The sequence below is a fragment of the Hetaerina americana genome, unplaced genomic scaffold, assembly GCF_022747635.1.
Source record: "Hetaerina americana unplaced genomic scaffold, ioHetAmer1.1.p SCAF_28, whole genome shotgun sequence".
Taxonomy (NCBI): domain Eukaryota; kingdom Metazoa; phylum Arthropoda; class Insecta; order Odonata; family Calopterygidae; genus Hetaerina; species Hetaerina americana.
Window position 1 is genome coordinate 524398 of NW_027286852.1, and position 13103 is coordinate 537500.

The window sequence follows — 13103 nt, forward strand, 5'->3', positions numbered from 1 at the left end:
TGTTTCTTGGCTCCGATGGTGTTCGTGTGGTATTGGATGGAATATTTCCACCCACAAGTACTTTGCTCGAAACTTCATATCCTTTGTCATTGGAGGAGAATCAATGCCATCTTGACTGTTGTTTGGGCACAGCTCTTATTCTGAAAAGTGAAAATTTTCCAATCGAAAGGGCCATGCTGTAACCTTCATCAACACCGTTAACAATGCATTCGCATCCAACTTGAAAAAACTCGACCAAATCCGGTGCGGGATATGATTTACAAAGAGACAGGCTCAGAAGCAAGCATCATAGGGCAATAACCTTCTCATCGAATGTGTATTCGCCGGGAATTCGTGGCATGAAATCCAAGTCCCTCCTACCGATGGCCTGGGCGAAAGGCTTTGCTTCACTGATGATGATGACGTTCCATCCTCCATGGAGCACCTGTCATCCATTTGAAGAAATGTGCTCTGCCTTTCCACCTGCCCAGTTGGCTCCTCATGGCCGTGATGTCCGGCAAGGGGTTTGCACGAGACCCCTCCTCTCCTCTCCCCTCCTAGCGTGCTCATCACTCGGGCTGGGATGAGCAAGGGGTTGCGTGTGCAGCATCCCATGGAGGCATCATGGGTGGTGAGTTTGGATCTTCTCCAGAGCAGAGTGGTCCTGGATGCATCTTGGCGAGTGTTCTCCAGCACCAACCGCTTGTTGTTTCTCATGAGGGAGGCGACTAGCTTGTGGGGGCATTTCCATTCCAGGGGCAAAGAGGGCAGGGGTCAAGCTTGGTGTGGCTTTGGAGCTCTCCCCCCATGGGAAAGTAAGTGACTCTTCTGTTCGTGTCACCAAAGGCTGATGTCCTCAAGTAAAGAGTACGGAGCAGATCTTTTCAGGAGGGAAACGCATGTGCCATGGGAGGAGCATTCCTACATTTTGCAGATCTTTAGTCTGAAACCAACTATTTCATTCTTGCATGCCAGGATGGTGTCATAAACACTCTTGTACCATCAGTTCGTTTTTCACAAAATATAATTGAGGCAAAGGAAAACTTTTGCTGATGCTAGTTGGAAACTACTCCTGAGAATATATCATCTGCCACGGAGATTGATGGCCTGCTAAATGGGGAAATTTTTCCTTCTGCACCACGAAGCACCCGAGGGTCTGTGCCCAAGTGTGGTGGAATTTCCACAACCATGTCATGGAATCCTTGTTTATGACTTTTCTTCACCTCACATCCTGGCGGTGTTGAATATTTTTCAGAGGTATCTCGATCCCTACTTGAGGTGCTTTGTGGAGGGCACTTTGAGTGAGTACGCCGTCCGTCGGATGGGACGTTAAACTGCGGACCCCTTGGCGCTTTTCGTAAAGAGTAGGCTAATGCCGATGCCGGGTTTCTCTCCACCCTTCATCCTTTCCTATCCATCCCCTATGGCGCAAATGACCTCAGCTGTCGGTCGCCTCCCCTCAAAACTACTACTACTCATCTTGATGTGAACTGAATGTAAATGCAAGGGAGTTGATGGAAAAATGAAGAAAATAATAAGATCTGCTGCAAAACTTGAGGCAAATGTATGTGGGTTACTTTTAGAAAAAATTAATGGTAATCACTGGTGTACTGGGTGAATTTTAAAGTTCATCGAATGGCATCATTGAGTGCATCCCGGCTTGAATGCCCTCGTCGTGGGCATGGCCTCCCTTCTGGGCTCCTGCGGTCTGCCTCTGGTGCGTAATGCCAATGCACCAACCACTTATCTGCTGTGTCAAATGTGGAGTTTAATAATATCTAATCAGTCTAATATCTAGTAAAATTTATTTATTTATTTTATTTATTTAGTAAAGATTGTGCACATACAGCAGGATTGCCAATTTATAGTGACACGTAAATAATATAAGATATGGGAATAATAGTAATAAATATGTTCTGTGTGTCGGAAGCATTAGGAAAGAGTCCAGAGAGATGAACTACCTCTGCTTTAATTGAGAGTTCCCAGTGGCCCTTGGCCTGAACCATATTCCTCCAGCAGAGCAAATAGCAGTTGGGTCTACCTACAAGCCTTTTCCTTTGTTAGATGATGTTTGGTGAAACTTGGATAGACGGCAGTGACTTGATTATTTTGTGTGACTTTTGTCTTGGTTTTTGGCTCTGGTGGATACCTAACTTTACTCTGTACTTGTAATCATTGAAATATATTCATAAGTATTAAGAAATACGTTATTCAAATCATCCTGATATTTTGTAGGTCAAATAGTATTCGCATATAAGTTAGCCCTCTATTGGTTCATAATGCTTCCTTTGTGCTTACAGTCATCACAGCACCTCTAATTTGGAGTGATGTCATCAGTTGTCAGCTTTTTCATTTACTAGTGCTTATTTTAAATGTCATTCATACTAATGCAACTAAGTCAGATTTAACATATTTGTCATTCATATTTTTCCATCATGTTTAGATTTTAAATATCGAGAGGCATTTGCATGAGGCCAGTACGCCTCAATGCCTCTGTGTTCCTCTCCCTGCCAACCTTCCCTTTGGAGGTCACTCACGTGAATCCTCTGCCTTGCTCCATTTAAAATTAATCCATGTCCACATTTAAGAGTTACTGAACTTAACGGAATAACTGTGTGTGTGTGTCACTTGTCCATACTTTAATTTGAAGTACAATTCATGGAAGACGTTATGATGTTGTGAAATTTCAGTGTTTCAAGCAGTGCATATTGTGATATTTTGCGTACATTTGTGGCAAACTGGTTTCTGCATCATGCCTCAACCCTTGCCCCCCCTCCCCCCTCTCCTTCGACCCACTCCACCCCATTCTCATTTAAGCTCATCTTTCTCCGTTGAAAATGGAATCAAAGTTATTTCAAAGATATTTCATCAGAAAGTTTAAAAGGTCATAATGCAGTGAAATTTTGCCAAATTTTGTCCCTAAGTTTAGATAACACTTTCCCTGACTACTTAATCATGAAACATTTTTATAATTTAAAAACCAATAAAATATTTCAATGGTCAGCTTATCTTTTATTTAATGTCTGAGTAAATTGGAGGTAAGGGGATGTTAAAGACTTACATCATATTAGCAAATTTGTAGGCTACTCTTTAAATCGAATTGGTATCATTTTTTTAAAGTAGATAGGGGTTGTCAAATATAAAAATGGAGCACTCTAATAAAGGACCTGTTTTTGTTAATCTGCGCTCAAACCAACCCCATGTAGACAAATGGCTCATATTATGTAATGTTTTATGCAGAGATGAAGTATTTGCTTTTCTTAATCATTGAATTATTTAATAGTTTGTAGATAGTAAATTTTAATGAACCAGTAGCCACAAGAATCTTATAGGTGTGAGCAGAAAGAGTTTGAGGTGTGTTCAAAAAGTAACGGGGATATTGTAATTTTGCATGTAGTGCAACATGTATTCTTGCCACAAGATCAAGCGATCATAATAAAGAGTACTACTTACAAGTACAGCGCCATTAACAAGAAGCAATACGATAAAATGGCCATATTTGTGGCGAAACAGTTCACCGCTTTTGCACAACACTGATAATACACCTGCTCACTGCTTGTTGTTCTTGATGAATATTTGGCCAAGAGCAGCTCTGTGGTAATGATGCCCCGGACTCTGTATTCACCAGATGCACCCCCGTCTCGCTTTCTTCTGTTCCCAGAGACAAAGAGAGCCTTAAAGGGCTGTCGTTTTACAGGCATACAATGCAGGATGAGATGAAACAGGCATCGCATGAGAGAACTAAAAGCGATACCATCCGATCGAGCTCCAGAAATGTTTCAAGGATTGGAAAAAGCATTGGCATAAGTGTGGTATAATACCCAATGGGGACTACTTGGAAGGGGATAACATTGATATGAATAAAATTATTTCCAAGTAACTCAAATTCCCATTGTTTATTGAGCATGCATTGTAAGCCTTCACTCGTGCCCCACCCAGTGGTGTTGAAGTCAATGGAGCCAAATTCTATGCATCTGATGTGAAATATTTTCTCCACTCTAATGGAATATTTACAGGCTATCATGCTCCATTTGACGTGTTTATGGAGTTCAGCAAGATGGCAGCCGAGGGTCACGTCCCAGGTGGAGGGCAGTCAATAAACGTGTGCATGGGGAAGGAGTGGCATCGCTTCCCTTCCAGCTTCTTCCTTCCAGATTCCAAGTAAGAGGCAGCGCATGGCGATGTGTCCCTGTGCACGCACCATTGTCGCTTTAACTATTGCACTCCGCCTGGATGAATTGTTGTATTTACCACCATGTTTTGTGGAAACTTAATATGGTCCTCAGTACCTGGGTGATACCAGCCTTAATATATGTAAATCCACGCTTGCGTAAGCAGTCATTTTGCTTTAGCAGTTTCCAAAAACCAGGGCAACAAAAATTAATTTTTCATATGTACGTTGTTAGTCATAATATGTAAACAGATAAAAAAATATCACAACACCCCGAGAAAAAGTTGAAAATCAAAGGTGAATGGATTAAAAGAACTTCACAGTCCAGATGCAGAAGTCCAGAGTGGGGATAATGAGATGCCTCCCTTTCCCTTCCTTCTGGGCTCTCGTAGCACTCTGTGAAGTCGGAGAGTGGTGTTTCATTTACTTGCCTGCTGTTTAAGGTCTTCAGGCCCTGGTTTAGCACACAGTGACACCCTTGCACCAAAACTTTCATCATGCTAAATGTATGCTCGCCAATTTTTCAGTGGATTTATTGGCATTCTGTAATTCATTCTGCAAGCAGTTGTGCATTGTTCCTAAAATGAATTAGTGCAAAATGTTGTGTGCTTGTGTGGAACTTATAAAACTAAAAGCAAAAAAAGGATGTTGTAGGAATAGAAATCATGCTGATAGAGATAAAGATAAAATGTCCCAAAATCTTGCCTAAGTAATAGCCTCTAGGATATGATTGAACTTCTTAAGGGCAAAAGAGCCTCTTGGGGAATATCTACCAGTAATCCCATCATTGAGCCACCTAAACCACCATCAGCAGAGTAAAATTTCTTGTCTCAAGTGTAACTTTATGGAATTTGCATAACAAATTGAAATGAAATGAAATAATTTACTTTGTAATTCCACACACTTTGTTTGAAAAAACATGTTAACAATATGTTATGCAAATTCCATAAAGGTATTCCTGAGAAAACAAATTTTATTTTGTGCGCCAGTAACGCAGTTATGGCAAGCCTCTACAGAAGACTCTCCATAAAATACCGGAATGCGTCATTGAACATCTTCAACAGCCACTGCATCTCCCTTGGAGTTTGCCCAAAATTCATCAACCTTCAATGTAAGAAAACCAAATCCTCGGCTGGAAAGTTCACTATAGGAGTAGCCAAGAAAGCCTGGCTTAAAAGGGAGTTACACCAATGGTATGTTAAACGAGATGCTCTATCCCATTATTTACTACTTTTACACGTGGAATTGTCCCTTAAGTTTCATTGGATCAAGTGGCTATACTTTGATAATGATGTCCACCAGACATGCAGTGAGTTACCTTTCAAAAAAGAGCCAAAATCTTGGGCCTTGAATTGTTAATCTTTCCGGACATTCCTTTTCTAATAGTGAGATTTCTTTGCTAGAAAAGGGCCTAAAGTACGTACCTTAAATTCCTATTTCTGTTGAAGACATTAAAAACCTGGCGGTTGACCTGGAAGTTGCCCTTCAGAAAGAAAACATCGCGGTTAAGCAAGTTGTTTCCCAGGAGCTCCTTAAAATCTCACGACTAGAAGTAAAAAGGAAAAAGTATTCTACCGAGTACGAGGCCTTAAAGTCCATTATACATTCCGTGACAGATAAAAATTTGAACGTCCAAAAAGCAGATAAAGGCAGCGCAGTGGTTGCATTAGAACGAAATACCTACATCATGAAATGCGAAGACTTCATCAGGGACCATAATGTTAAAGTACTTCGTTCAGACCCAACCCCCAAGTTTCAACTAGAAATTAAGAAAGTAATTAAATCTTGTGATACATTATTTAAAAGTTGTGAAATGTTCAAACTAGTGCAAATGAATCCCTCAGCATACCTTAAGTTCACAAAAATGGGATTCCGATCAGACCTGTTGTATCAAATATGTCAAGCTCCCAACCACGTACTAGCCAAAAGGTTTAATGTACTCTTCAGGGAGGTTTCCAAATTTTCCACGGAATATGGTGTTGTGAATTCTTTGGACCTTGTCAACAAACTTATGAAAAAGGTCATCCCGAAAAAGTGCGTGATTGTTTCTTTTGATGTACGTAACCTTTTCACCAACGTGCCACCCATGGAAGTGGTGAACCTTGCCGAAGACATCCTCATCCGGAAATCCATCCCAGTACAAGTTTTAAGTAAACTTTGTGTATTACTTAAGATGAGTGTTTCCCAAAATCATTTCATTTTTAATGGTACATATTTCCTACAACCCAATGGTTTAGCCATGGGCTCGCCCTTGTCCCCACTCCTGGCCGATATTCATATGGACAAGTAAGATCTGGTGCTTTCCCGGCGTATTTGATTCGTGAAGGATTCTCGGGTCTTCCACCGTCGGCCAATATGGAACCCTTGACCCGGTGGAAGACCCGAGAATCCTTCACGATTCATATGGACAATTTTGAAAAAGTTTTGTTCCCCTCAACCCACCCTCTCATTAATAATGTATTTTGTTTGGCTAGATATGTAGAAGATGTCTTCTGTGTGTGGACAGGTTCTGATAGGCAACCAGATCAGTTTCTAGCACATCTAAATTCTATCAATTCTAATGTATGTATCTCGTGTGAAAAAGAGGAAAAAGGTTCCCTGAATTTCCTCGGCCTATCTATTTCTAAAGACAAAGACGGGTTACAGTATTCAATTTTTAGGAAGGAAATGTATATGGACCAATTAATTAATTCCTCTTCAAGGCTTTGCTTCACCCAAAAGCTTTCGGCATTTCATGCAATGATCCACTCTTTGACCACTATCCCTATGTCAAAATTCAATGTAAATAAGGAACTTAATGTAATTAAAACGTTAGCAGTAAACAATGGTTATTCAGAAGATCTAATAAATATACTTTACCAGAATAAATTTACAAAAATAGCCTTAAGCCACATTTACAACCCCGAACATTTAAAAGATCCCACTGCCAAATGGCAGAGAATACTATATCTTGGGACTATTTCTCAAAAAGTAATTAAAAGTTTTCCTAAAGAAAAAATTAAATGTGCCTTTTACAATGGTTCATGCCTTAAGAACCTGATCTCTCGCACTAGACAAAGTCCCCAAAAACGAGAGGAGTGGATTGTATGAGTTAAAGTGCTCAGAATGTAGCACAAAGTATATTTGGCAAACAAGACAGAAATTTAAAGAAAGAATTAAAGAACACCAAACATGTGTAAAAAATAAGAACATAAAATCCCTCTTTGCAAAGCACCTCATCGAAAGTGACCACAAAAGTGACAAAAATTATTCGTTTTGAAAATAAAAGTCAAAGGCTCGATGCTTTGGAGCAGTTAGGAATTTCGAGATGTGTCCGTTGGAAGGATGTGCTTGCCAACGAAATTTTGTATCCCTCCCACTCCCCACTCCTAGAGCTACCACTCTTCTAAGTCAAAATATGCAATTCTCTTTTCTTCCCAGCTACATTGTAACCTTTTTACCCCTCCAACCTCCCTCCCTCTCTGACCAACACCCCTCCTTTGATCAAAAGGTATATGTAGCAAGTTTGCTTCTATGAGGACCACCTGATGATGACATTCAACTTCGAAACCTGGGTCGTGTTTTTAAAATAAAGTTTGTGGAATTACAAAGTCAATTATTTCATTTCAATCAGCAGAGTACATGAGATGCACATGGCAATTTGAATTTTTAGGGTCAAGAGAAGACCAAAAGTTTGTGGGAACCTTCCACTTCTTATCAGATCTGCTCCTCTCTCCCAAATTCTCGTTCCCACCCTAATTGACTTTTGAAAAACATTATATATCTTTCGTCATGCAAACAAATCACATCATTTTACATAGGCGAATGCATTACCCCGTTATCCATTTAAAATGACCTGTCACCGCTACTCCTGAAATTGTGCCTCACTCTCTTCTCTTCCTATCCCTTCATACGCAAATTCCCACGACCTCTCCTTTGACCAATATATCTCCCTAACATCCTAGAATCCCTACCCATTTCAGCCACCAATATAGAGGTGAGAGCTCGTGAGTCTGCATATATACTAGCGTTCCCATCTTTTAAATTTCGTACCCTTAACCGCTGTCTTTACTTCCCTTACCAGCATACCCTGCACCTCCACCCCTTGACTCCATAGTCCACTTCCAAGACCTTCCAGTCTGACCTGAAGAAGGCCTTAGAGGAGACCAAAAGCTCAAAGAATCTGAAATATGGGTGTCCTTTTACGTGGTATCTATTTTATTTAATGTTCTATTATTCTGCCCTAATGTTATACATATATATACATGTACATATGTATATATTTTTTTATTTATTTATTTATATGTACGACATGCAAACATGGTCCCTGAAGCAGGATGATAGAAGTAGATTGGAGGCTTTTGAAAAAATAGTTGTAGAATTTAGGGGAGGCAACCGACCGCTGAGGTCATTTGTGCCATTAGGGATAGAAGGGAAAGGATGAAGGGTGGAGAGAAATCCAGTGTCAGCATTAGCCTACTCCTAACAAAAGGTGCCAAGGGGTCCCGTCCCTTGGCACCTTTGCCAGCTTAACGTCCTAGCTGATGGACAGCTAACTCACTGGAAGTGCCCTCCAAAAGCACCTCACGTAGGGATCGAGATACCACTGAAAATATTCAACACCACCGGGATTTGAACCCTCTGGGTGGGAAGCCAGTATTAAAGCCACCGCACCATCTCAATTCCCGTTTTTTGAAATGTGGGTGTGGAGAAGAATGGAGAAAGTGAAATGGACCAAAAACAAATGAGGAGGTACTATGTATGGTGGGCGAGGAGAGGGTTTTGTTGGGAGAAATTCTACAGAGGAAAAATGCATGACGGGCACATTGATCAGCAATGGGATGCTGACGACTGTAATAGGGGGAGAGTGCTAGGCAAGTAAGGAAAGGGAAGGAACAGGATAGGGATGTTGGACGGGAAGAAGGGAAGAAGGAAGTAATCACAGATGAAGAGGGACTTGATGTAGAATAGGATGCTGGATTATGTTTTGTTAGGAGTCACAAAATATTTATTTGGTCATTTTGTCCATCCAGAACATAGATTAACCGGTAGATTACTTAATAGTAATTTTATGTATGTATGTATATGATTTCATCAACATAACACAGAAGTGTTGAATAACAAACACTTATATATCTTCCAATGAAGACAGAGCAGAATTCCATCGAAATAATCAAGAAATAACGTGTGAGTGATCTTTTTGTGTGTTCCTATATTTTTTGTTGCTGTCCAATATATATATATATATATATATATATATATATATATATATATATATATATATATATATATATAATATTTATATATATATATATATATATATATATATATATATATATATATATATATATGTATGTATATATGTATATATATATATATATATATATATATATATATATATATATGTATATATATGTATGTATGTATGTGTATATATATATATATATATATATATATATATATATATATATATATATATATATATATATATATATATATGTATGTATGTATGTATCTATGTATGTATATATATATATATATAGATATATATATATATATATATATATATTTTTTTTAAGGTAATCTACCGGTTAAGGTAGGTTTTTGGCTGGACACAACTACGAAACAAATATTTTATTACTCCTAACCAAACACAAAATCCATCATCCTACTCTATATCAGGTCCCTCTTCATCTCTGAGTACTTTCTTCCTCCCTTCATCCCGTCCAACATCCCTATCCTGTTCCTTCCCTTTCCTCTTTTGCCCAACATTCTACCCTGTATCACAGTCTTCAACATCCCACTGCCGGTCAACACCCCCTTCAGCCACTTTTCCTGCCTCCATAGGATTGCTCCCAACAAACCCCTCTCTTTGCCAACCATACCAAGTACTTCCTCATTTGTTTTCTTCTCTGTCCATTTCACCTGCTCCATTCTTCTCCACACCCACATTTCAAAAGCCTCCAGTCTATGCCTATCCTCCTGCTTCAATGACCACGTTTCCGCACCGTACATAGCTATGCTCCATATCAAAGTTTTTACGAGTCTTTTCTTAACATCCTTACTCAAAGTCCCTGTCATCAACTCCCTCCTCCTTGTGAAAGCCTCTTTGCCTAGCGCAATTCTTTTCCGTACGTCCCTACTACTTTGACCGTGTTGGTCCAAAACACTACCGAGATACGTAAACTGTTCTACCTGCTCTAGTTTTTGCCCTCCTATTTTAATGTTAAGCTTGGCCTTTTTCTTTCTAGAAAATCGCATAACCTTCGTTTTATTAATATTGATTCTCATCCCATACCTGTGGCACTGAATTTCCAATTCACTCAGCAATGCTTGCAGCCCCTTGGCTGACTGACAAACTAAAGCTTGGTCATCAGCAAACCTCACTGATTTTACGAATTCCCCGCCCACTTTCATTCCTACCTCGAGTTCTTCCCATGCCTCTTTGATCATTTCCTCTGCATACAGCAACGGTGATAATGGGCAACCCTGCCTTACACCCCTTCCTAACACTGCCCATCCTGACTCCCCGTTTCCCACCCGCACCTGAGCATTCTGAGACATGTACAGGTTGCGGATTAGCCTCCTTTCCCTACAGTCTATTCCTATTTTCTGCAATATACTCATTAGTTTTTCCCAATTCACTCTATCAAACGCTTTTTCAAAATCTACGAAACAGGCAAATACCTCCTGGTTGTGTTCTATATTCCTCTCGATTAATAATCTCATTACTGCAATGGCATCACGCGTACCTCTCCCCTTCCTAAACCCAAACTGATCATCCCCTAAATAATCATTTACCCTTCTCTCTACCCTTTTGTTTATGATCCTGAGAACGACTTTAGCTGCATGGGATATCAAACTTATCGTCCTGTAGTCCTCACATGATGTAGCCTTTACCTTTTTCGGAATAGGAACTAAAACTGATCTCACAAAGTCTTCTGGCCAGAGTCGTTCCTCATTAATACTACGAATGAGCCCATATAGCCTCTTCCTCCCACATTTTCCTAATCATTTCAATAGTTCCGCGGGAATGTTATCCACCCCCACGGCCTTATTTAGTTTCATCTCCCTTGATGCCCTTTCTATCTCATTGACTAGTATGCCTGGACCTAAGCTATCTTCCTCTACGTCATGTTCTTTTTCAATGTCTAAGTTTGTTGGTCTAAGCTCTTTACTATACAGTTCTTCTATATACTCCTTCCATCTCTCTTGGATCTTTCCTGCGTCAACTATTACCTTACCCGCCTTATCTCTAACTGTTAGCATAGCTCTTCCTTTCGTACTTCCCGATAACGATTTAACTTTGCCGTACAGCGTACCAATTTCACCCTTCCTCTGCAGACTTTCCATCTCCTCGCACTGCGTCTTCCACCATGCTTCTTTTGCTTTATTTGTTGCCTGCCTCAATGTATTGTTCAATTCTTTGTACTTCATTTTGCCCGATTCTGTATTTATATTCTTCCATTTTCGCCGCTCATCCATCTTTGTAATCATCTCATCCGTGATCCATGGTTTCCTAGTCCTTTTAGCGTTAACGGTTCCAATAGTGTCTTTTGCGGCTTTAGACAACCCTTTCTTGAAACTTTCCCATTTTTCTTCGATAGTACTAAGCTCTTTACCATCCTCCATGATTTCCTCTACTGCCTGTTTGTATTCCTTCCTTTTCAAACCATTTAATGCTTCTACATTCCATTTTCTAACTCACCGCCCCTGCCTTATCTTTTTGAAACGGACGCTACATTTCATAACAACTAAATTGTGGTCAGAGTCCGCATCCGCTCCCGGGAAGCTGTGCGAATTTATCAAACTGTTCCTAAATCTGTGTGTAACCAGGATATAATCTAGCTGATACCTTTCTGAGTCACCTGGCATTTTCCATGTATACCTGCGTCTTTTGTGGTGTCTAAACCAAGTGTTGGTGATGACTAACCCCTGTCTCCTGCAGAACTCAACTGCTTTCTCCCCGCGGTCATTTCACGTACCTAAACTGTAGTCCCCGACCTCGTCACCATCTCTTCCTTTGCCTACCGTCGCATTCCAATCCCCCATCACTATCAAATGTTTCCCTGCTGGAACACACGCGATTATGTCCTCTAGCTGATCGTATATCCTATCGACCTCTTCCTCCTTATGGTTGCTCAGTGGCATGAATACCTGAATAATAACCAAGTTCGTCGATTCTGCTTTTATCTCTATTAGTAATAATCTATCTGTTAACGGCTCTATGTCGACTACCCTTCTTCCTACCTCTTTATTTAATACTATGGCAACCCCTCGTTGGCTCTCGTCCCCGCTGCTGTATATTATTCTATAATTATCACTCCAGTAATCCCCGCTATCCTTCCATCTCTCCTCGCATAGACCTACAATATCTATATTTCCCCTTTCCACCTCTCGCTTAATTTCTCTAATTTCCCTGTCCTCATCATTGTCCTAACATTCCACGTTCCTATTCTAACTAATTTGGTCTGCTTGTCCTGCGTCTTCTGTCCTGCTGCTGCTGGTTTTCCTTAGCAGGAGTTTCATGGGATGATGACCGCAGAAGCCTTGCCTCCCCCGCAGCCGGGCACGACACTCGGCCAATTGGGCCGAGCCCCGTAGTTGGCAGGACTCAAAATCTGTGTATAGTCCATAATGTAAATCTTGGGAATGATAATTGAGGTGGTTTCCCATTGCTGTCCTCAATAGTGTTTATATTGTGACACCATCACTTACTGGCCGCCCCACTGGGGTCAGACGCTATTGCAGCCGCCTCACTGTGGAACAGACACCGCAAGGACTACCTTTCGTCTGGCTCCTAACCTTCCACCTATCTGGCAATTATTATTACTCCCGCCAGTACAGCTCTAGGGGTCATCAGAACGTACAAGCCTTTCCACCACGTCATGGTTGTAGTCCGGGATATGTGTATATTACTATTAAGTAAATTACCGGTATGTGTATGTGTGTGTGTTTATATATATATATTATA

General features: G+C 40.5%; 1 protein-coding gene across 3 annotated transcripts in view; it reads left to right on the forward strand.

Moving 5' to 3' along the window:
* Positions 1-13103, forward strand: part of Alg9 (alpha-1,2-mannosyltransferase Alg9) — a 60625-nt gene that overhangs the window by 20108 nt on the left and 27414 nt on the right. For 2 of the 3 annotated variants that reach the window (XM_071586927.1, XM_071586928.1), the window contains exon 9: positions 3996-4140. In XM_071586927.1, coding sequence (XP_071443028.1) covers positions 3996-4140 — 145 coding nt within the window. Of the gene's footprint in view, positions 1-3995; positions 4141-5139; positions 5344-13103 lie in introns of all 3 variants that reach the window. The other variant, XM_071586926.1, reaches the window with a different exon arrangement.